General features: G+C 36.9%; 1 protein-coding gene across 10 annotated transcripts; it reads left to right on the plus strand.

Moving 5' to 3' along the window:
• Positions 1-544: 544 nt before the first annotated feature.
• LOC120110436 (uncharacterized) lies at positions 545-17,907 on the plus strand. Of its 10 annotated transcripts, none has more exons than XM_039125376.3 (4): positions 545-683; positions 6,759-6,821; positions 17,245-17,302; positions 17,394-17,907. In XM_039125376.3, the coding sequence occupies exons 1-4, from the start codon at positions 643-645 to the stop codon at positions 17,562-17,564; spliced, it is 333 nt and encodes a 110-aa protein (XP_038981304.2). In that variant the 5' UTR covers positions 545-642; the 3' UTR covers positions 17,565-17,907. The 10 variants fall into 10 exon arrangements, 3 of the variants coding, with proteins under 3 accessions (XP_038981304.2, XP_038981305.2, XP_088563514.1); XM_039125377.3 differs by having other exon boundaries at positions 17,245-17,275; XM_088707388.1 differs by lacking the exon at positions 545-683 and adding an exon at positions 693-849.
• Positions 17,908-22,768: the final 4,861 nt, after the last annotated feature.

A 22,768-nucleotide genomic window follows, 5' to 3' on the forward strand; every position in this document is an offset into this window, starting at 1 on the left:
GAAGACAAACAAGCCCAACTCTGACAGAGCCGACTCGTCCAGCCTAGTCTTAATTATCCAGCTCCATGGATGCATTGCGTTCATGTCATCTAGGCATGAGAACATCCAAGCTAAATTTGGACGTCTTGATGGTCGGCTGAAAGGATGGTACAGGGCCATCCCAGCCCGGTTTGAGCAAATTAGTCCTGAACTGAGATCAAGATTTGTTTCCTCATCACCTTGGAACGAGCAGGATCAGAGCTAGTTTAGTTTTGTTCCCAAGCTCACAATTGGGCCTGTGCCCCAAGCTTACCAATTGGCTTCCTGGCCTGGCCATTCATAGCCCATTCGAAGTTCAAACTAGCCCTGGAGAGGTGATCATGGAGCAGAGCCAACAATTAACAATAAACAGTGTACGAATGGGCCCAAATGTTATGGCTGATATGAAACTTGCCTTAAAAGGTTATTTGTTCAGAACATTGCAATTAAACTGGGCCCTAGCCGAAGTTCGTCCAATATCCTATGAGCTCGCTGTTTACGTATGACGGCCCACGTTGGCCCACAGCCTAATTAATTCTAGTTCACGTCGAATGGGCATAAACATTCCGATCCTTCGATTCCTTCCTGGAGGGTAGACTGTCGAGGGTTTCACCGCCCGGAAAGATGACATCCGCGCTGAAGAAGAGAAAGCTCGAACCAAGCGGGTACTCTTCTCGACTTTAGCATCAAACAATCGCTTCCCTTTTGTTTTTATTTGCACTCCATCTATTTTGTATCTTATATATATCCCTTCATATACGGCGCCGTCGACGAATCTTGGTGAAAATTTTGTTTGTGGGATCTGAGGAAATCAAAACTGATGCAACTGAGGTAATTCATCTAGTTATTAAACATGTGTATGAATAAGCGAGTGACTTGTCCGATTTTTTTTTGGAAAAAATTTGCCCTTTGTTTCATTCTTTCTTTTTTTTAATCATGAGGAGAAAAGTTTACATATGACTCATATATGATTCCATTTTATTTTGTCCTGTAACCGGTAATGCGTATTCTAAAGAATTCTGACGCAATTTTATCTGGGACTTGAAGTTAGAACCTTTTTATTGATGAGTGGAGAGCATAGACAAGGATGTCAAAGGTATTATAAGGGTTTACGTTCTTCCTTTTTTTTGTTCAGAACACAAGGTGCAGGGTTTTTATGATGGATACATAAGGTTGGATAATAAAGAGAATGCAGCAATTTGGAGAACAGATGATAAGAGAATGTGGTTTGTGGTTGGATTTGTATAGTCCGTGGAAGGTTATTGCTTTTATTCTAGTCTTAGCAATGTTGAGTGAGAGACCGCATAAAGAAGTGATTTTGGACGTCGAGCAGGAAGTCACTAGTGTAAAATACTGATGGAGTGTGATGGGAAGAGGTAATGATGGATGTATTTGTAGATTGTTTGACCTAGAGCCAGGGGCAGCCCAAGCCCTAGGCGACCGAGGTGGTCGCCTAAGGCCTCGGCCCAAAGGAAGGCCTCCGGCCCTCCATTTTTCAGCCTCCAGGGCATCACCATTTTGGGAATTAGGATCGCCATTCGCCGCCGAAGAAGAAGTTGGAAGAGTCACGGAAGGAAGCCCGAAGCCTACAAGCCTTAACTGCCTCCCTGCCTATGAAGTACGATCCAGCCTCCAGGCATGGCAGCATGGCCAATGTGGCAACGCCCAACGGGCAATGGACAACGGGGCTATGGAGGGCCCTATGCCCCTACGATCCTCCATAGCCCGTCTTCTCCATCCGCCGGCCGTAGTCACCAGAATGGCAGTCTTGGCTGAATCCCAGATAAGTAGATAACCAGAGAGAGTCCTTCTCCAGTTCTCCTTCTAAACTCTTCTTCAATCTTCAGTTCTTCCTTCTAATCCCTAGCCCTAGTTGATTCAATCTTCGGTTCTTCCGAGTTCCGAGTTTCGTCCTTCGCCCGTTCGCCGTCCTCGGCTCGGTTCTTCCGAGTTCCGTCCTTCGCCTGTCTCTTCTCCTTCTCGGCCCAGCCCTCCGTCGTCGCCATCGCCGGAGCCCGGAGGTGAGCTTCCGCCTTCCGAGAACGGATTTAGGCCCTTTAACCTTTAGGGTGTTCTGTTTGTTGGGTTACTTGGGTAATGGGTTATTGGATAGTTATTACTTATTTATTTTTGTTATCGTATATACTCATAATCATATTGCAGGAATCCGATCATCCAAAAGATTTTGATTTATTTATTCTAACCTTATTAAATCACATCATTTTTCTTTGAGTGCAGGCTTGTCCTAGTAATGACACAATTCTGCTTAGCAACTAGAAGTTTTGGGCTCACACCGTACCTACTTTTAACATATTTAAGAAATAGATATACCTCTAGTTTTTCATTGAGATTTTGTATAAGACGAGAGAGCTTAGCAACCAAGTTCCTTTAAAGTAATTATCAATGATTCAATAGCAACCAAAATTTTGAAGGTCATACCTGTCACCTGCGTATCAGTATATCTGTGTATGCAGGTGATTGAATAATATAAAGATGAATTGAGATTGTTTTGTGCCAACCAAGATGGAAGGTAAAAGAAATCCAAAATATGTTAGATGATTTATAACAAGTGACTGAGTGAGGCATCAAAAATTCAAGGGATATAGTTTATGAAAGATTAACCATCGGAAGCCAAAGTAAATCCTACCAAAAACCTTTCACTATTAAAAGTTTTAACAGATTTCCCTTCTTTCCCTGTCAGTGAAATTTCCTGGAGCACCTATTTGAAAGAACAGAATATATGATGCAACGACTTGTGAATGCAGTTTTCCAAAAGTTGATTGAGAATTTTCATCTAGTTCACCTGCTAAATCATCCAATGATCTGATCCCAAAACCATACATCTCTCTCAGTTTTCCTACACACCCTTGGAGCTCTTTAGTTGCCTATAAAATAAAGCATTTAAGGTCAATTCCTATACAAAAGCTGAATTAGTTGTTTCAAGACATTTCCGTTGATATACCTTGGCCTTTTTAGAGACAAATAACACCCTTGGGCCGCCCCTGAGTAGTGTCACTGTGTTATCTGAGAACTCTCACTATTAAAAGAAAGATCCTTTCAAGAGGGGGAAAAAAGAAAAAAAAATTACTTTTCGATTATTCATCTTTTTCTCTTTTATGCATTTTTGATTGTCTATTGCTTTAAAATTGACAATAACTTTTCATGTTTAGAGTCTCCATTAAAATTGACAGTAGCTTCGGCACCACTTCTCGCCGTTGAGTTCGGCACCGCTTGTCGAAACTTGAGTTCGTTGTCGAATCCGGGCTGTCCGACACCGCTTCTGTTGACATTTTGGATTTTATCATTTTTAACTGTCTTATATTTTAATTTATTTATAGTGATTGTCTTAATTGTTTTGTTTGATAATATTATTCTTAAATTCAAATGTCTAATAGAAAATTTGAATGTGGATATGAAAAACTCAGAAAGAAAAAAAAAATCAAAAAACTCATTCAATCTCAAAAAGGTGCTTTAAATAGATTTATTGTCACAAATAAACAAAATACTACATCAAGTTCAACTCAGAGCAAAATAGAGTTTGAAGATGATATAAAAAGAACGAAACAAAATAAGATTGACAACCAGATTCATAATAGTATTCAAACATTTACTGAAACAATCTCTAATGAAGAACACAATGAGAAATTAGATGGAGATAGGATAAACAAGAATAGTATAGAGTTTAATGAAACTAGTTCTAATCCTACAAATATATATGATCCCTGTCGATGAAAAAATATTGATACAAAGTTGAGAGATCTATTAGTGGAAAGAGGTCCAATTAGAGACTATGATCTTCACTTTCCTAGGGATGAAAATAATAAACACTTTTCTACTATACCTTACACTCGTAAGTTATCTAATGGTGAAAAATATGATAGAAGATGGTTAGTGTATTCGAAGAATTTGGATAGAGTATATTATTTTTGTTGTAAATTATTTGATTCAACGTATAGCACGACTCATTTAGTCAATGAAGAAACTAGAGACTGAAAAAATATAGGTATTAAGCTTTAAAATTATGAAACAACTAATGAATATATTACTAGCATGAATAAGTGGATTGATTTAGAAGTGAGATTGTTGGAAAACAAGACAATTGACAAAATCTCCAAGAACAAATAAACCAAAAGAAGGATCATTGGAAAAAAGTACTATTGAGAATTATTGCTGTTGTGAAAAATCTTACAAAAAATAATTTAGCATTTCAAGGAAAGAATGAAAAGATCTACCAAAGCAATAATGGAAATTTTCTAAGTTTTATTGAAACGATTGCAGAATTTGATCCAATACTGCAAGAACATGTTCGACGCATTCAACAAGATGAAATACACAATCATTATTTAGGTCATAAGATTCAAAATGAATTGATTCAAATGTTAGCATCTGAAATTAAAACTATAATAATTAAAAAAATTTAAAAGTATTTTTTTCTGTAATACTTGATTGCACTCTTGATGCAAGCCATCAAGAACAAATGACTCTAGTTTTAAGATGTATAGATACTACAACAAGTTCAGTAAAAGTAGAAAAATATTTTTTAGAATTTTTAGAAGTGGATGATACCTCTAGAAAAAGGTCTTTTTAGTGAACTTTTAAATATACTAGAAAAACATAAACTTGAGGTTAATGCTATAAGAGGACAAGGGTATGCCAACGAGTCTAATATAAAAGAAAAACATCAAGGTGTACAAAGAAGATTACTCGATATAAATTCTAGAGCGTTTTACACACTATGTGGATGTCATAACTTAAATTTAGTATTATGTGATACCGCTAACTCATGTCCTAAGGCTATATCTTTTTTTGGAGTGATACAACGAATTTATACCTTATTTTCTTCTACAAAATGATGAAAAATTTTACAAAATAATGTATCCACATTGACTCTTAAACCCTTTTCACAGACGCGTTGGAAAAGTCGTATTGAAAGTGTCAAAGCAATTAAAAACCAAGCTCCTAAAATAAGAAATGCCTTAGTTCAATTAGCAGAAACTAGTGAAGATCCTAAAACAAAGAGTGAAGCCATATGCTTAGCTACATATGCGATCAAGAATTTTGAATTCTTATTGGGCATGAATATTTGGTATGATATATTGTTTGTTGTTAACTTAGTTAGTAAAAACTTACAATCTGAAGACATGCATATTGATGTTGCTATAAATCAATTAAAAGATCTTTTTTCTTATTTGAAAAATTATAGAAAAAATGAATTCATGACTACTTTGGTTTCATCTAAAGAAACTGCAATTGAAATGAACATAGAACCTACATTTCGTGAAAAACGTGTGATCCGTAGGAAAAAACAATTTGATGAAAATAGTAATGATGAGATAGAAAGATCAGCCGAAGAATCTTTTAGAATTGTTTCCTTTTTATATATAGTAGATCAAGCTATTTCTTTAATTCAAAATAGGTTTGAATAATTCACCATATATGAAGATATTTTTAGTTTTTTGTTTAATTTTAGAAAGTTTAAATCTTTGAATGAAGAGGATTTTAAAAAGTATTGTCTTAATCTTGAAAACTTTTTAAAGCATGGTGAAAATTCTGATATTGATGGTCTTGATCTATTTTCAGAGTTAAAAGTTTTAAAAGAAGTTTTACAAACAGAAACTAGTACCCCTATTGATACTTTAAGTTTTATAAAAAAATAGATTTTTTTTCAAATGCATGCATTGCTTACAGGATATTGTTAACAATACCTGTAACAGTTGCTTCTGTTGAGAGAAGTTTTTCAAAATTAAAGTTGATAAAATCTTATTTACGGTCAACTATGTCGCAAGAAAGATTAAATAGATTAGCTATATTATCGATTGAAAATAGTATTTTAATAAATCTTGAGTACAAAAATTTGATTAGTAATTTTGCATCTCAAAAAGCTAGACGAATTATTTTTAAATAAATTTTTAAAGTATTTTACAGTTATTTTATAATGCCTAAAACATGATTTTCTAATGTTAATTTGTAGATTATGAAGTGAACAAGATGAACAACTATTTGGATGGATATTACTAATAATTTATGAAGCTAGATTTTTATTTATTATGCAACTATGTCTTCTTTCATGAAACAACCTTGAACATATATAAAAAAATATAAGAAAGTTTTTCTCTTAAGAAAACATGCTATATTAGTGTCCATCCATTGGACTCTGTGTCTAAGCATGCAAATCTGTGCCCATAATTAGAACAGAATGGTATTGTCATAAGCGTGGTGCATGAGACCATAATTCTTTATTACTACTGTCAATGATAGCATTACTATGAGCAGCAAAAGTCAGAAGTTAAGCTGCTAGGAATGCCAGGTTAAATTCTCTATTATTCTTTTTACAATTTGTGTCGGGTTCATCCCCTAGTTATAATAGGACTTACTTTCATAAAATAGACATGATTAGTAAAAACAAGTTTGAAAAAGCTAAAATTCTATAGAAAGTAGATCTTGACTTTTCCATCCATTTTGCCTCATGTCGCTCCGCCTAATTCTTCTCAGATTAAAAGATATGTTTGAACAAATACTTTTCTGAAAAGAAAGCTTTCGGTTTGACCAGCCTATTTCAAAACCCAAATGATGGAATTTGAATGATATCACGAGGGATGCAACCTCTTTTAGAGGCCGATACTATATCGTAGATCTTAAAATATTACACGATTTAAAAAAAAAAAATTCAATCAGATGTTGTATGACTAAGTTATGGCCTCGAAAAATTTGACTCGTGACTTAACTTTCCGATGTTGCAGGTCTCGCTTCTGGATTCTATCTAATAGTATTCATAATAGCCAAAATTGTCCACATCAAGTTTGGTGATGTTCTTGAATCACTCTCTCTCTTTATATATATATATATATATATATATATATATATATATATATATATATGTACATATGTATAATGGATATATGTATATATGTATATTCCTATTCATTTTTGAGATAGTAAATATAAAATAAAAATTTTTAAATAGCATACATGCAAGAAAATTTACATTCTAAAGAGTGCCATGTTGTATTACTAAGAGAAAAGTTTCATTGGGACAATGCTCTCTTCAATATGCTTACATAAAGGTGACATTACGATATACACAAAAAGTGAACTCATTCATATATGTAATGTTATATTTTATGAACTTCATGCCCAGAACCAGCAGCTAAAAAGAAGGAGAAACAGAAATTAGTAATAGAAAAAATCATAGTTTATGAGTAAAATTTCCTTGTTACATGCACTATAAAGTTTAAAAGTATGGGAAACCACAACTTAAACTAAAACATAAAAATAATAGAAAAGACCTTATTCGTCTGCAGATAGGAATGGATATATGAGTGAATGAAAGGTATCTCAAACAGGCATACTCAAGCTCATCAATGCAAGGCGCCCTCTATTACATCAGGTGGGAAGTCCTTTGTTTCTTCAACATGATCTCCCACTTCAATCACCTTCTCGGTGATCTCGTAATTGAGCATGGCTAGCTGAAGGACCCCACCATCTTTCTGCTTCTCTGTTCCCTTCTCCACTCGAAAGCCCCACAAGTTAAGAATCTGACCCTCCTCTAGTGCATTGTTGTTCACATACCTCCTCCAGTCTGGGCCAATGATGCGGGGGGACTTATTGCTACTGAGATACTTGAGAGTCATAAAATACTCTCTTCAGTTGATCCAAAACCTTTACGTTTAGCCCCTGTTTCTCCTTCATCTGAGCCTTTTCCTCATCGGTGATCAACTCGAAAAGGCGTGAGCTCTTCGAGGTGTCACGAGGCAGCAGTAGACGGTTCTGTTGCTTCATGGTGTCGCTGCTGGTGATCTTCTTGCTCAGTACAAATAAAGGATCGGTGATGCCTAGCTCTTTTAAGACCTCCAAGATTTGTTCATGTTGCTCACCCTCTATGACGAGGTTTTTGTCGAAACAATTCTTGTTTTTGATTTGACTGTTGCTTGGGACCTTTATCTTCTTCTTCTTCTTCTTTTGATTCTCCTTCTTCACCATAATATTGCTGGGCTTCAGCTTTATCTTCTTCGCCGGTATCTCAAAAGAGCCCATCATCAACTGATTGTTCTTTTCTTCTGCAGCCGTTTCCATCAATTTGTAGTCCCTTTTCTTGTAAGGTGAGTGCGAAATCTCTTTGAAAACTAATGAAGAAAACAAGCATCGGGAGCAACCAGCCGATTCTTCTTTATCTTCTCTCCGAGCTTGTTGAATGTTTTCTTCTTGGTTTTCTTCTTGATCAGCGAGACGTGGGATGGTCAGGAAAATTTGCTCCCAAGCTATGAGAAACGGGAGCGTCGAGCTTTTTGCACGTAATTTATAGACTCCGAAGCCCAATCCTGGAGTGAGTGGGTTTCGTAGTCCTAAAACAACTCGTTGCGAGGCCCGTCCCCTACGACTTTGACTGTTGACTATTGACCGGCCTGAGATGGCACAAATCCCGAAAAAAAATGAAGCAGGGTTTCCCCTGTTCGAATCGGAGGAGCCCGACTCCGTCGGAGGCTAGAAATCCTTGCCGAAGATGAGCTAATCAAAATCACTACCCACCAATCTTTTCTCTCTTTACTGTTCCGGCCGTACACTATAGCTGTCGACCCAGATTTCAGATGGAAAAGCCGCTGGATTCCACCCCAAGCACCCCCTGCTTCCACCCCTGTTCCCTCTCTCTCAAAAAAAAGGGAATGGAATCACAGCCTCCTCCTTTAATCTTTGCTTTGCTGTACGTTCCCGTTGATTCTTCATCACATTATACTCTTGACGGTGCAAATCTTAAGGATTCTTTGACGTACTCATTCCATGCTATTTATCTTTCTTGATATCTTTCAAAAGCATCCCAAAGTCCGTGTTTTTGCAAATAATCTACATATACTTTACATACATCATGATAGATTTGTAGAGGTTTACAATCACTACTCAGCAGTTTTTTGAGTCACCTGGTGCAGCTTGGCCAAGGGAGAGCACGGATACGATGAACGTGGAGAGGCAGTGCCTTGCACTGGACATTGTCAACATATCCAGTTCAAACAACTTGCCTACGTTTCTGATGAGATGACCGAATTGGTTTCAGATTTATTTTTGATACACCATGGCTTCTACAAAGTAATTTGGTCGTGAATGATACCAACATTGCTGAATTTAACCATATATGTAATGCAATGTCAAAGATGACAAAATCTAGATGAAGTTTAATGTTTTGTGCTTGAAATTGAGAGAGATATCTGAGAAAATAAAGGAAACAGATGCCTCTACAAACAGAAAGAAAGGGATGTACAGTTTAGACACTAGGGGGTTGGTTGTCTCTGTGTATCTGCAATCTTTCTAACATCTGAAGCTCTAAACTCGAATAGGGATGAAGGTTGGACCAATATTTTTATGAGATGGGCTGAGCTCAGGTCACAAACTTTTGGCTTGATTTAAATCAGATTGAGGTTGGGTCTGTGGTTTATGAGATAAAGATACTAGTCATTCAAGGAATCATTCTTCCAAGTAAGGAGTGTATATAAATTGTCGACATGGATTTGGAATTATAAACATGACTACGGAGAGAGGATGAGTGATATTTTTTGAAGTTTGATTTGTTACTAACTTGGGCTGGCCCAAATTTTAACCCAAACTGGCTTTCTGGCTGAGCTTGGGCCCATGCATGTTGGGATATATAGCATCCTGAGATTTTATTACAGCCAATAAGAATAGAAGGAGTTCTAGCTGAATAATGGTTGTGAAAATCTAGAATAGAAGTGTGTCGATTGCATTGAAGTTGATTCCAAGGCTCCCCCCACCCCAGACATAGGTTGTTGTTGCATAAATAGATATTCTCTTTCAGTTCATTGCAAACTCTACCAATTCCTTTCTATCTGAAATCTTTCAAAATTATTTGTTGTCCCACATTAGTTTGGAGATAGATGACTGTTTATAGTAAAAGCTGACCCTTTTTATTTTGTTGATGCATGGATATTATTTTATTTGTATTGGCCCAGATCAGCATGCAATAATTTGGTGGGCAGGATCTTATCGTCATGTAGGTAGATGCTAACAATTGCAAGGGTATCACAACAGACCGATTTAGTGCCTAACATAAACTTTTAACTACCTAATGGTGGAGGCCTTGCCCTTCATAAAAATTGGCACTTTGCTCAACTCTTGTTATGCTATCTTGCTTCATTTCTGTAAATAACTGATTTATACTACAATTAAATTCTCCAATGCTTTCCATGATGGAAGAACTTGGCCTTGATAGGAAGGAAAGATGAATGGAGCAGGAATCCTAAAGCAGATTCCAAATGTATGGAACAAGGCTTATTTGAATATACTAAGGCTTCAAATTTGCATAAAACTTGTGTATTGTTGAAGATCCTTTTTGCATTATTATGAGTTATTCTGCTGCTAATTTGCAATTGGTTGGAGTTTTTCAGATATTCCACTTGTAAAGTTTTTTTCTAAATGGGTATGATCAAATAATATGACCTGAGAAACCATATAATTGTTGTTCTAGCAGCAGAACAACTTTCTCTCTTTGTATAATATAGGATTGGCAGTCTCATACTACAACTTTCATCTCATACCACCGATCGATATGCCGTGATCCTAATTTTGTTCTTGGATCCCGTTTATTGTGCTCGCAGTGCAAGCATATGATCAGGAAAGGAGAAATGACGCTAGTGGAAAACAATTTGGTGGGAGAGACGAATGGTTGCAGAGGGATGTGCAAGGTTTGAGGCAAGGGCGGCCCAAGCCCTAAGCGACCGAGGTGGTCACCTAAGACCTCAGCCCAAAGGAAGGCCTCCGGCTTTTCACTCTCCAGCCCCCAGGGCATCGCCATTTTGGGAATTGGGATCGCCATTCGCCGCCGAAGAAGAAGTCGGAAGAGTCACGGAAGGAAGCCCGAAGCCTACGAGCCTTAGCTGCCTGTCTGCCTATGAAGTACGATCCAGCCTCCAGCCATGGCAACACGGCCAACGCGGCAACGCCCAACGGGCAATGGACAGCAGGGCTATGGAGGGCCCCATGCCCCTACGATCCTCCATAGCCCGTCTTCTCCATCCGCCGGCCGTAGTCACCAAAATAGCAGTCTTGGCAGAATCCCAAATAAGTAGATAACTAGAGAGAGTCCTCTAGTTCTCCTTCTAAACTCTTCTTCAATCTTCGGTTCTTCCTTCCCTAATCCTCAGCCCTAGTTTATTCAATCTTCGGTTCTTCTGAGTTTTCGTGATTTCCGTCCTTCGCCCATTCGCCGTTCTCGGCTCGGTTCTTCCGAGTTCCATCCTTTGCCCGTCTCTTCTCCTTCTTGGCCCAGCCCTCCGTCCTCACCGCCGTCGCCGGAGCCCGGAGGTGAGCTTTCGCCTTCCGAGAATGGGTTTAGGCCCTTTAGCCTTTAGGGTGTTATGTTTGTTGGGTTACTTGGGTAATGGGTTATTGGGTAGTTATTACTTATTTATTTTTGTTATTATATACTCATAATTATATTGCAGGAATCCGATCATCCAAAAGATTTTGATTTATTTATTCTAACCTTATTAAATCACATCATTTTTCTCTGAGTACAGTCTTGTGACTCTTGTCCCAAACTCCCAGTAATGACATAATTCTGCTTAGCAACAGTCTTGTACCTCCAATTTTTCATTGAGATTTTGTATAAGACAAGAGAGCTTAGCGACCAAGTTTCTTTAAAGTAATATTAATTTGTTTTGTTTGATAATATTATTTTTAAATTCAAATGTCTAATAGAAAATTTGATGAAAAACTCAAAAAGAAAAAAAATTGAAAAACTCATTCAATCTAAAAAAGATGCTTTAGATAAATTTATGGTCATAAATAAACAAAATACTACATCAAGTTCAACTTAGAACGAAATAAAGTTTGAAGATGACATAAAAGGAACGAAACAAAATGAGACTGACAACCAGATTCATAATAGTATTCAAACATCTACTGAAACAATCTTTAATGAAGAACACAATGAGAAATTAGATGGAGATAGGATAAATAAGGATAGTATAGAGTTTAATGAAACTAGTTCTAATCCTACAAATATATATGATCCTGGTCAATGAAAAAATATTGATACAAAGTTGAGAGATCTATTAGTGGAAAGAGGTCCAATTAGAGACTATGATCTTCACTTTTCTAGAGGTGAAAATAATAGACACTTCTCTACTATCCATTACATTCATAAGTTACCTAATGGTGAAAAATATGATAGAAGATGGTTAGTGTATTCGAAAAATTTAGATAGAGTATATTGTTTTTGTTGTAAATTGTTTGATTCAACGCATAGCATGACTCATTTAGTCAATGAAGGAACTAGGAACTGAAAAAATCTAGGTATTAAGCTCAAAAATCATGAAACAACTAATAAACATATTACTAGCATGAATAAGTGGATTGATTTAGAAATGAGATTGTTGGAAAACAAGACAATTGACAAAAGTCTCCAAGAACAAATAAACCAAGAAAAGCATTATTAGAAAAAAGTACTATTGAGAATTATTGCTGTTGTGAAAAATTTTGCAAAAAATAATTTAGATTTTCAGAGAAAGAATGAAAAGATCTACCAAAGCAATAATGAAAATTTTCTAAGTTTTATTGAAACGATTGCAGAATTTGATCCAATAATGCAAGAACATGTTCGACGCATTCAACAAGGTGAAATTCACAATCATTATTTAGGTCATAAGATTCAAAATGAATTGATTCAAATGTTAGCATCTAAAATTAAAACTATAATAATTAAAAAGATTAAAAAAATAAAATACTTTTTTGTAATACTTGATTGCACTCCTGATCCAAGCCATCAAAAATAAATGATCCTAGTTTTAAGATGTGTAGATACTACAACAAGTCCAGTAAAAGTAGAAGAATATTTTTTAGAATTTTTAGAAGTATATGATACATCTGGAAAAGGTCTTTTTAGTGAACTTATAAATATTCTAGAAAAACATAAACTTGAGATTAATAATATAAGAGGACAAGGGTATGACAATGGGTCTAATATGAAAGAAAAACATCAAGGTGTATAAAGGAGATTATTGGATATAAATCCTAGAGCGTTTTATACACCATGTGGATGTCATAACTTAAATTTAGTATTATGTGATACCGCTAACTCATGTCCTAAGGCTATATCTTTTTTTGGAGTGATACAACAAATTTATACCTTATTTTCTTCTTTTACAAAATGATAGAAAATTTTACAAAATAAGGTATCCACATTGACTCTTAAACTCTTATCACAGACGCATTGAGAAAGTCGTATTGAAAGTATCAAAGCAATTAAAAACCAAGCTCCGAAAATAAGAGATGCCTTAGTTCAATTAGCAGAAACTAGTGAGGATCCTAAAATAATGAGTGAAGCCATATACTTAGCTACATATGCGATTTGAGAATTTTGAATTCTTATTGGGCATGAATATTTGGTATGATATATTGTTTGTTTAAGTCAGTTAGTAAAATCTTACAATCTGAAGACATGCATATTGATGTTGCTATAAATCAATTAAAAGATCTTCTTTCGTATTTAAAAAATTATAGGAAAAATGGATTCATGACTGCTTTGGTTTCATCTAAAGAAACTGCAATTGAAATGAAAATAGAACCTACATTTCGTGAAAAACGTGTGATCCATAGGAAAAAATAATTTGATGAAAATAGTGATGATGAGATAAAAAGATCAGCCGAAGAATCTTTTAGAATTGATTACTTTTTATATATAGTAGATCAAGCTATTTCTTCAATTCAAAATAGGTTTGAACAATTCATCATATATAAAGATATTTTTAGTTTTTTGTTTAATTTTAGAAAGTTTAAATCTTTGAATGAAGAGGATTTGAAAAAGTATTATCTTAATCTTGAAAATTTTTAAAACATGGTGAAAATTCTGATATTGATGGTCTTGATCTGTTTTCAAAGTTAAAAGTTTTAAAAGAAGTTTTACAAACAGAAACTAGTACCCCTATTGATATTTTAAGTTTTATAAAAAAAACAGATTCTTTTTCAAATGCATGTATTGCTTATAGGATATTATTAACAATACCTGTAACAGTTGCTTCTGCTGAAAGAAGTTTTTCAAAATTAAAGTTGATAGAATATTATTTACGGTCAACTATGTCGCAAGAAAGATTAAATTGATTAGCTATATTATCGATTAAAAATAGTATTTTTAATGAATCTTGAGTACAAAAATTTGATTAGTAATTTTGCATCTCAAAAAGCTGGACGAATTATTTTTAAATAAATTTTTAAAGTATTTTACAGTTATTAAAATTTTTTATTATTTTTTTAAAAAAAGACTTCTTTTAGTGAATTCGCCTTAGGCCTCCAAATGTATTGGGCCGCCCCTGCCTAGAGCTTAAAAGTTGATCATTGTTACTTTGACATGGTTAATATTAGTGAAAGTAGAAAATGCACAGTAGAACAGAACTGCAAGCTGTCTATAAGCAGGGAGGAGATTGAAAATAAGCATAACACCTTAGCTAGAATCTAACTGTCAAATATAATACAGCTATTTGTTGGCGCAGTACAAAAGCTGTTGCACACTTCAAAGTTTATGCCGAGAGGGTAGAGATGTTATGTATGAGTTTGCATTACATAAGAAAATGATATTGCAGCAATACTAGTGCTGAAAAGCTTTTCAGTTTCCCTTATACATATTAGTTTTGGTTCCTGTGGGATAACATTCAGAAGTGGATAGCATTCAGAATTATCCTTGTTGAAGGAAACCTAATGGGGTCAATTGAAATAAAACATGCATATCTGATCCGATATTCAAATGAAACTTTGTCCTTATTCTGTGTTTTGGAGTTGAACTTTAAGAAAAAAAAAAGAACGAAAGAAAGAAAAGAAAAACTTGAGAGTAGAACTGAGAAACAAACTCATATGCATCTAGAAGACAAAGAAAGAGGAATATATGCAGCCGTATTTGCTGCAGCAAAGTTGAGAAAGAACATCAAGTGACTACCATTTATCTCTCTAAGGGTTAATTGGACTTGTTAGATTTAGAACATCACAGAACAATCTTCCAGATCTAAACTCTGATCCCTATTTTATACATTAGTTAGTGTGACAGTAAGGTCCACTTCAGATGTATTACATGAAAAAATAATCTTTATCAAGGTTTTAAATCTCGTGGGACGGGGAGTGTCTCAGTTTCTCTATGGAACTGGATGACTCACTGTCCTGCCTCATCCTAGCAGCAGTCCCGGTTGAGAGTTTGGTAGGTACCCTCCATCAGTCTCCCATTTTTCTTTCCTTTCCTTTCAATTCTTTTTCTTTATATCTTTATTTCTTTTTTCTTTCTTTCCTTTCTTCCTTCTTTCTTTTTTTTTATCCCTTCCTTTGCCTTTTCCTTTCCTCCTTTTTCTTCTTCTTTTTTTTTTGTCCCTTCCTTTGCTTCTTTCTTTCCCTTTTCTTCTTCTTTGTCTTTCCTTTCTTCCTTCTTTCCTTCCTTTCATTTTTTTTCTTCTCCATTTCTTTGTTTCCTTTTGCTTCTTCTTTCCTTTCATTTTTCCCTTCTTCATCTTTCCTTTCTTTCTTTCCTTTTTTTCTTCTTTTCCCACATGCATAAGTTTCGGAGTCCTGACCTTGTCCCAGTCTTGTTTTCTCAGAACGCGACAGGCCCGCATCCCACCGAGACTTAAAACCTTCATCTTTACCATATCAGATTATAATTCTACTTCGATCCGAGTTATACAATAAACTCTTTGAGAATAATGGAAAAAGTGGTCATGCTAACGATTAAAGTCTTCCTATGAATGCATGCTAGAATAATAAGGGATCTCTGTAAGGCAAAATGAACTTCAATTTGGTGTGAATCAAAATCTATTGGCTTGCTTTGGCTGCAGAACAAAAGTGAATCATTTTAATTCCTTTTTGTCAACCTCTCTACCTTTATACCTCATGCATCAGGCTCTTGTACTTGAAGAAAACTTGCCCTCTAGTTACAATATTCATGTTCTGTTGAAAAATTCTATTATTCTACTTTGAGAAAGTTGCATATTTTATTGTAATCAGCTATTTGTAGATTTCTTAATGCGCAAATTGGTTTTTCTCATCACACCCTTATCGTTAAAGTTATAATTGCCAAATGGTTCATCTAGACTGGTCTCAAATGCAATTGTCGTTCATAACAAGAATGGGTATATGAGTTTCTTGATGGAAAGAATTTTTTGTTTAGTTTGTTCCCTTCTTTAAATTGAGAGTATCTTTTCCATGTCATCTTTCTCGTTCCACTTCATGCAGATCAGTGAGAGCTATTTATTTCTTTATATTGCCAAGGAAATTTGGGATGCAGTTGTTTAAACTTACTCCCAGAAAAAAAAAAAGGCTTAAATTTATAAGAGAAATGTAAGTTTGTTTGGATTATAACATAGGTAGCATACTCTTGCTGATTGTTTGGTATAACATACAAAGAATGAGAAGAAACATAAAAACCTATCTTGAAATTTTCTTGGTCTATGTTTGGAGTCTGTAAGCATGGAACTGTGATAACTTGTCCCATTTTGAGGAGAGCGGGCTATATGCTCTGTGTTCTCTCTAGACCTTAAAATAACTAGGCCTTTTATTTTGTTTCAACATTTTCCTAGAAAAAGAAGCTTGAAAATTCTTGGAAGACCTGGATATAGAAGATAGTAAGTAAATTCCATATGGCTGCCTTTGCTGCCCTGGTGTTTTAAGCCTTCAAGTGCCTGCACCAAGTCCTCGGTTGCCTGTATCACAAATAAATCAAATATTGCTCGTTGAAGCTTGTCTCATCAATAATTTTTCATGAATCTATCTTGTTGGCTTGAATATTTTATTTTATAGTGTTGCATCAGGGAACCCTTGGACCCTGTAAGTTTGAAAACTTTCACAGCTTCTTTCTTTATGATCTCTATGTGTTGGAAGACAATTCAAAATCTGGCCTTAGAGTTAGTAATTCAATCCCTTGCTCAGGTAGATACCATGAGAGGAGACCATAATGCTTGCTGTATGAGTGAGACACAATGTGTGTGAGAGAAAGAGAGCCATGAACTTTGTATATTAAACTGAATAGTTAGAGTGTTCACATAAAAATGGATCTCCACTTTTGAAGCAGGCTCATGGTTTGGTGATCATCATGAATTGAGATGAAAACAAAGGAAAGGTTTTAAGGACACTGTCATCAAGCCACCTGAGCTCACGCGGAAGAGCCCTGGGGGAATGAGACATGTCTTTTGTTTGTCACTGATTTTTGTTGTTCTTCCTGCCTGACATGATTGTTTCTCCCCTTTGCAGGAATGCCCCTTCAAGGGTTGTGGTAGATAAGGTTGCAACATTCTCATATCCTTCTTCAGTATGTTTTCGCACTTTTCTTCCTTCTGTCCTATTTCTTTCCTGCTTCTACTTTTTGTGCATCCTTCCTTGCAGCAAGGTTTTATGTGCAGATTCCAGAGACACCAATCATTGGATTAGATTTGAAAGTTCAGCAGGCTAAGAAGTTCGCTGTGACACAAGCACAACAGGAAGGATGCCTCGGAAATTATAGAAGTTTTGACTCTCCCTTTGGAAACTATCTTGTTCCTGTAATCCCAACTCATGCTGACTTGATTGGGTAGAAGACCGGCCATTAATTTTCAGTTACTCCAAGCTGCCTGCCTTGGTTTTTGAACAGAAAAATTCAATGTTGATAGTTCTGCTGATTCTGCAATAGATTTATTTATCAAGCCACATTCTTCAAATGCTATTAAATTATTGGTTGGATAGCCTTATGAAGTAACCATTTTCAACAACCAACCCTTGAAATTTTGGATAGGCTGACAAAGTTGAGGTTGGATAAATGAGAACCTCATCAACTAAATGTAACTTTTGAATGAGATGCTTTGCAAGAGTGATAGTCTGTAATCCTGATAAGCATTTTATTATTCTATACATTTTATATGGCAGCTATAGCTTTTGAAACATGTTTCTTCCAAGGCAATGGTTGTAAGGTCTACTCACTGGATCCACTAATAAATATAATTAGCGGGTAAATCGATATTCAAAATAAAGCTATACCTGTCTCCTATTTTTTGCAATTTAGATGCAACTGCAAACCTTTTTGAATAATCAACTTGAGCCGGTTGTTGAAGATGATTGATATAAAAGAAACCTCATCTTTTTTTCTTTTTTGACTAATTGAGTGGGGTATTTTACTGAGTGAAACGAAAATGAGAACAGCCTCAGGACATAATCTTTCACATGCTCATGGTTTAACAATGAGCCTAAATAAACTTATTCAAGCAAGGGCTTAAAGTTTATGTCAATTGTATGGTCTTCCAAAATACAGCACTGTGGGTTATTTTTTTATCTCATTTCAATTACCTTCTGCAGTTTTTCTTTCGGTAAGATTGTTGTCTTTTAGTTACTAAAAGTATCCTACCACAGCATAAATGGAGCTTTTGTATACCTTTCCCCATTGCTTGGTGATAAGTACTTCGTCCAAGAATTCCTACGTTTGTTTGCTACTTCAGGCAGGCCATCGCAGGTAATTCCAAAGTGCTTACAATGTATCTTAAGAACCTTTACTGTTTTCTTCTAGGTATATGCCGTATTTGCCAACTTTTTTTAAAAAAATAGGTTAAAAACTTCTTGTGCTTGATTAACTAACAGCATAGAATTTGTACCAAAGAACTGACAGCATAAGAATACGCTGCTAGGATTAGAACCTTGCATGCCTTTTTTGTTTGCGTACTGAAACAGTTAAAACAGCTAATTTGTTACCGCAGGCAAAATGGCATTAATGCACCGAGCTTCCATTAATCCTGTGATGGCAGCACAATATCCTATTCGATGAGAGAGTCGGAATGAAACTGTAACAACCTAGCGAATAACTGGTATAAGGCTAAATACACGTCCACAAATTCTAGTCAAGTTAAGAGTTCAAATCCATTCTAATCACAAGCACAATGATTGGCTCGTGATCGGTCTTAATGGATTTGTATTGCAGTATTCCCTAATTTACATAGGCTATGGTTCGGATCTGCTCTGATACAATTTGTAACTGTGAGACCCCGGAACTGGGCCCGGTCCATTTGACCGGCCCAGTCCCAGGTTTTGGCCTCACGAACGTGAGGCACCGGGATGGAAGGATCCATCCCGAAGAAGAAGGAAGCCCTGTTTTAGGGCTTCTTCTCCTTCTCGTTGAGGCCAGATGAAGGGTAGCCGCAAACCCCGAGTCTCCTCTTCTTCCTCGTGCAGCCGCCCAAGAAGGAGGGAGGGGGGGAGAGAGAGAGAGAGAGAGAGAGGGAGAGGGAGAGAGAGAAGCGGGATAGCTTTGGCACGGCCGCACGGGTGGTCTTTTCCTCCTCCGTTTGCTGCCGGAAAGAAGCACCGGACCATCATCGGGGCCGAGGTAAGGACTCCCAGCTTTCCTCCCTTCCTTCCATGATATTTAGCCATGATTTGTCATGGTTTTGAGCCGGCCATCATCAGGATTTTTACCTAAAAACAGAAGAGCCCTGTTCGGGCATGTCCTCTCGTCGCCGGCCTTGTGCGCCGCCGCCAGCCGCTGGGGGTGGTCGCACTTTGCTTCGCCACCCCTTGCCGCCAACGGGGTTGGCCACCGCGGCCACCCCTGAGTCCGACGGAGAAGGAAGGAAATGGGGGTATGGGTCCCCTGTTCCGCCAAAGAAAAGAGAGGAGAAGAGAAGAAGAAGAAGAAAAAAGAAAGGAGAGGAAGCTTCGGGAGAAGAAGAGAAGAAAAGGAAAGAAAAAAAAGAAAAGAAAAAAAAATAATAATAATAAAATAAAGCAAAGAGGGTGGTCTACGGGTATGAACCCGAAATCGGGGTGCTAGACACCTTAGCAGGGTCAGCCCTGGGAGAATATTAAAATTTAAGTTTTATATATATATTGTAATGAATTTTAAAAGAAAATATGATTTTTGGATATTAGGTTCTGCGAGGAATTTGTGAGATTTATTGGATTTGTTGTGGATTGCGTTCAATGTAAGTAATGAACTGCCTTCTCTAGACTTTTCATTTATATAATATTATTTTTGCATCGAATAAATTGTTAATAAATTTATATGTGATTTATGAATTTTACGAGATAATGATTTGAATGAAAAATAGATATGTGAATTGGAATAATATTTTTCAGATATATTTACTGTTCTTGCATCGTATATGCATATTTAGATCGGATTATGATATATCTATTATGTACCAAAAGAATTTTGATGTGCATCAGATTTAGAACTCTCAGTCTGACTATGTTCTGGACCCTGCCAATTGGGGGTTATGCATGTTAGATGTATGCCCTAGAAGCCAATTTGGCTGACACATTGTTGATTCTAGGGACATAATTTTGTACTTGACTGTTTATTATTGAATAAATAAAAGGCATCTTTTCATTCATATTATTTATGTGTCTATGAATCGTCCAAGGAATTAATAAGATGATGATACATATTCTCAAGAGTTGAAAATTTGAGCCATGTATCATTGGTGATTAATTTCTAAATGCTCCTGATCAAAGGATCATCACGAGGACGGTGATCGATCCGATCAGTGCACAGATCACTTTCCTTTTGGATGGACGAGACTTGAGTCCACAGTGTAGGGACACTGAAGTGATAGTGCAGGTGCTTGTTAGAGAACAAGGGTACTGAGCGTGACCAAGACAAGAAGTCACTTGGATGTCTATCCACTCGTCAGTGACTTGCTTGATGTTGCAGTAGTGTGACTGGTCCTTTGACCTGCGGTGCTTCGGCTACTCACAGTGAGGTTATTGTAGTTTGACTGCACACATACATGGTCTCTAGCCATATGGGTCCATGCAGTGTAGATTGGCTGCAGTAGGTTCACTGTAGGAGTAGGGTATGCACCTATAAGGAATCTATCGACTTTGATAGAAGAGGAGTGATCCTATGTGATTTGTTAGACTGAGTTCTAAGACCTTGGCCAGGGCAGTAATATAAAGTGGAAAAAGAGTTTTCCACTATCGAACTCAAGTCGAATAAATCTTGACATATGACAGACGATGGGGTTTGACGAGTTGTCCATGACCTCCGTCCTGTAGGGATCCACGATAGTAGGACTGTATCACATGTTAACTGCACCTAGAGGTTCATCTTTCTATTCTACTGGGTAGCCACTACATGCTGCTAGGTGTCACTGGTGGATGGTGGGACTCATAGGGATTATCTTGATGATCGATAAACCCTAATGAGTTGAGTTGGAATCGTTCCAACCCATTGAAAGGAGTTTTCAATGATATTGTGATAGAGATCATAATATATCTCACTACCAGTCAGAGTAGAACCTATGGGGTCACACACACTAGAAGTATTGACCGATCCGATGGTTGAAATCGTGATTAGGAATCACAAGTAATCAATTTGATTGATAAGAAGTTGAAGAAGAAAAGGAAATTAATTGATTGGACTTGAAACAAGAATCCTACTTCGGGTAGGATTCCTAGAGTCCTAATTGGATTAGGACTGGGAATCCTAGTTAGAGTAGGACAGGGATTCCTACTTGGAATAGGATTCCTACAATCCTAATAAGATTAGAAATTTTGAATTTTGAATTGGATTCCTACTTGGAGTAGGATTCCTAGAAATCCTAATTGGATTAGGACTTCGGATTCAAACAGAGTCCTAATTGGATTAGGACTAAAATTAAATACATCCTAATTGGATTAGGATTCCTTAAGTCTAAATTAATTATTAATCCAATGAATCAACATGACTCCTAATTGGATTAGGATTGAAGAGTTCAATTGAGTCATGATTCATTCAAGTCCTAGTTGGATTAGGACTAGCATAGATTGAACCCAATTTGGCCAATCCTAATTAGATTAGGATTAAACCATGAGAGAGGCACCTAATCCTCTTTGGAAGAGGATTAGGTTAACCAAGTAAGAGGGGCATGAGCCCCTCTCATCTTGGATGGTGCGGATTGAAGAAGAGAGGGGCCGGCGCCCCCCTTCTTTCTTTGGAAAACCATCTAGGGCTCCTACTTTGGAGGAGCCCTTGATGGCTATAAAAGGCACCATGAGGCCGGCACCCGAGGGCATAGGAGCCCTCTTCCCTTGTGCCGTGGCCACCCTCTTCCTCCCTCTTAGTTGCAGCCGCAAGCAAGAAAGAAGGAACCTCCAAGTGTTGGCGGCTTCCTCCTCTTCCTTTTCTTCATCCAGCGCAAGCAACAGAAAGAAGGCTATGCAGGGGTTCATCTACTTCCTCTTCTTCATCCTTCTTCTTCCTCCTCTCAAGCACTTTCAAGAGTTGAAAGAAAGAGAAGAGATCAGCCATCAAAGGAGTCTTTGCAAGGGAGCTAGCACCCCGGGAAGACAAGAAAGCTTTGATCGGTTCTCTACTTCGTGTGGATACCCGTAGAGGCCGGACATTTGAACGGCTTCAAGCGAACCCTCTTCCTAAAACCACGAATTCAGATTCGCGGTGATCATCTACCCGCGCAAGGTGAAGATTTGATCTTCCTAGTAGTTTTAAAAGTTTTAATTCTTACCTAATTACGAAAGGTCACGAAACAACGTTCATGCGATGAACGTCGAACTCGCGCATGCCGATTCCGCTGCCATCTGAAAATTTTTGAAATATCAGCGGCATGGGCGGGTTCCCAACAATGCATTGGCAATTCTGGCCCCCACCACAGGGTATAAGTGTGGTATTCTGACCCACTCCGCAGGGTATAAGTGCGGTATTCTGGCCCACTCCATAGGGTATAAGTGCGGTTCTATTTTTAGCCTAGCCACAGGGTATAAGTGTGGTCGTAGTTAAAGGCTGTTGAGATGAATGTGATTTGTTTCGAATCAGATT

This window comes from Phoenix dactylifera, chromosome 1 (genome assembly GCF_051530095.1).
Source record: "Phoenix dactylifera cultivar Ajwa chromosome 1, Ajwa_hap1_PhDact_Kaust_v1.1, whole genome shotgun sequence".
NCBI classification, from domain to species: Eukaryota; Viridiplantae; Streptophyta; class Magnoliopsida; order Arecales; family Arecaceae; genus Phoenix; species Phoenix dactylifera.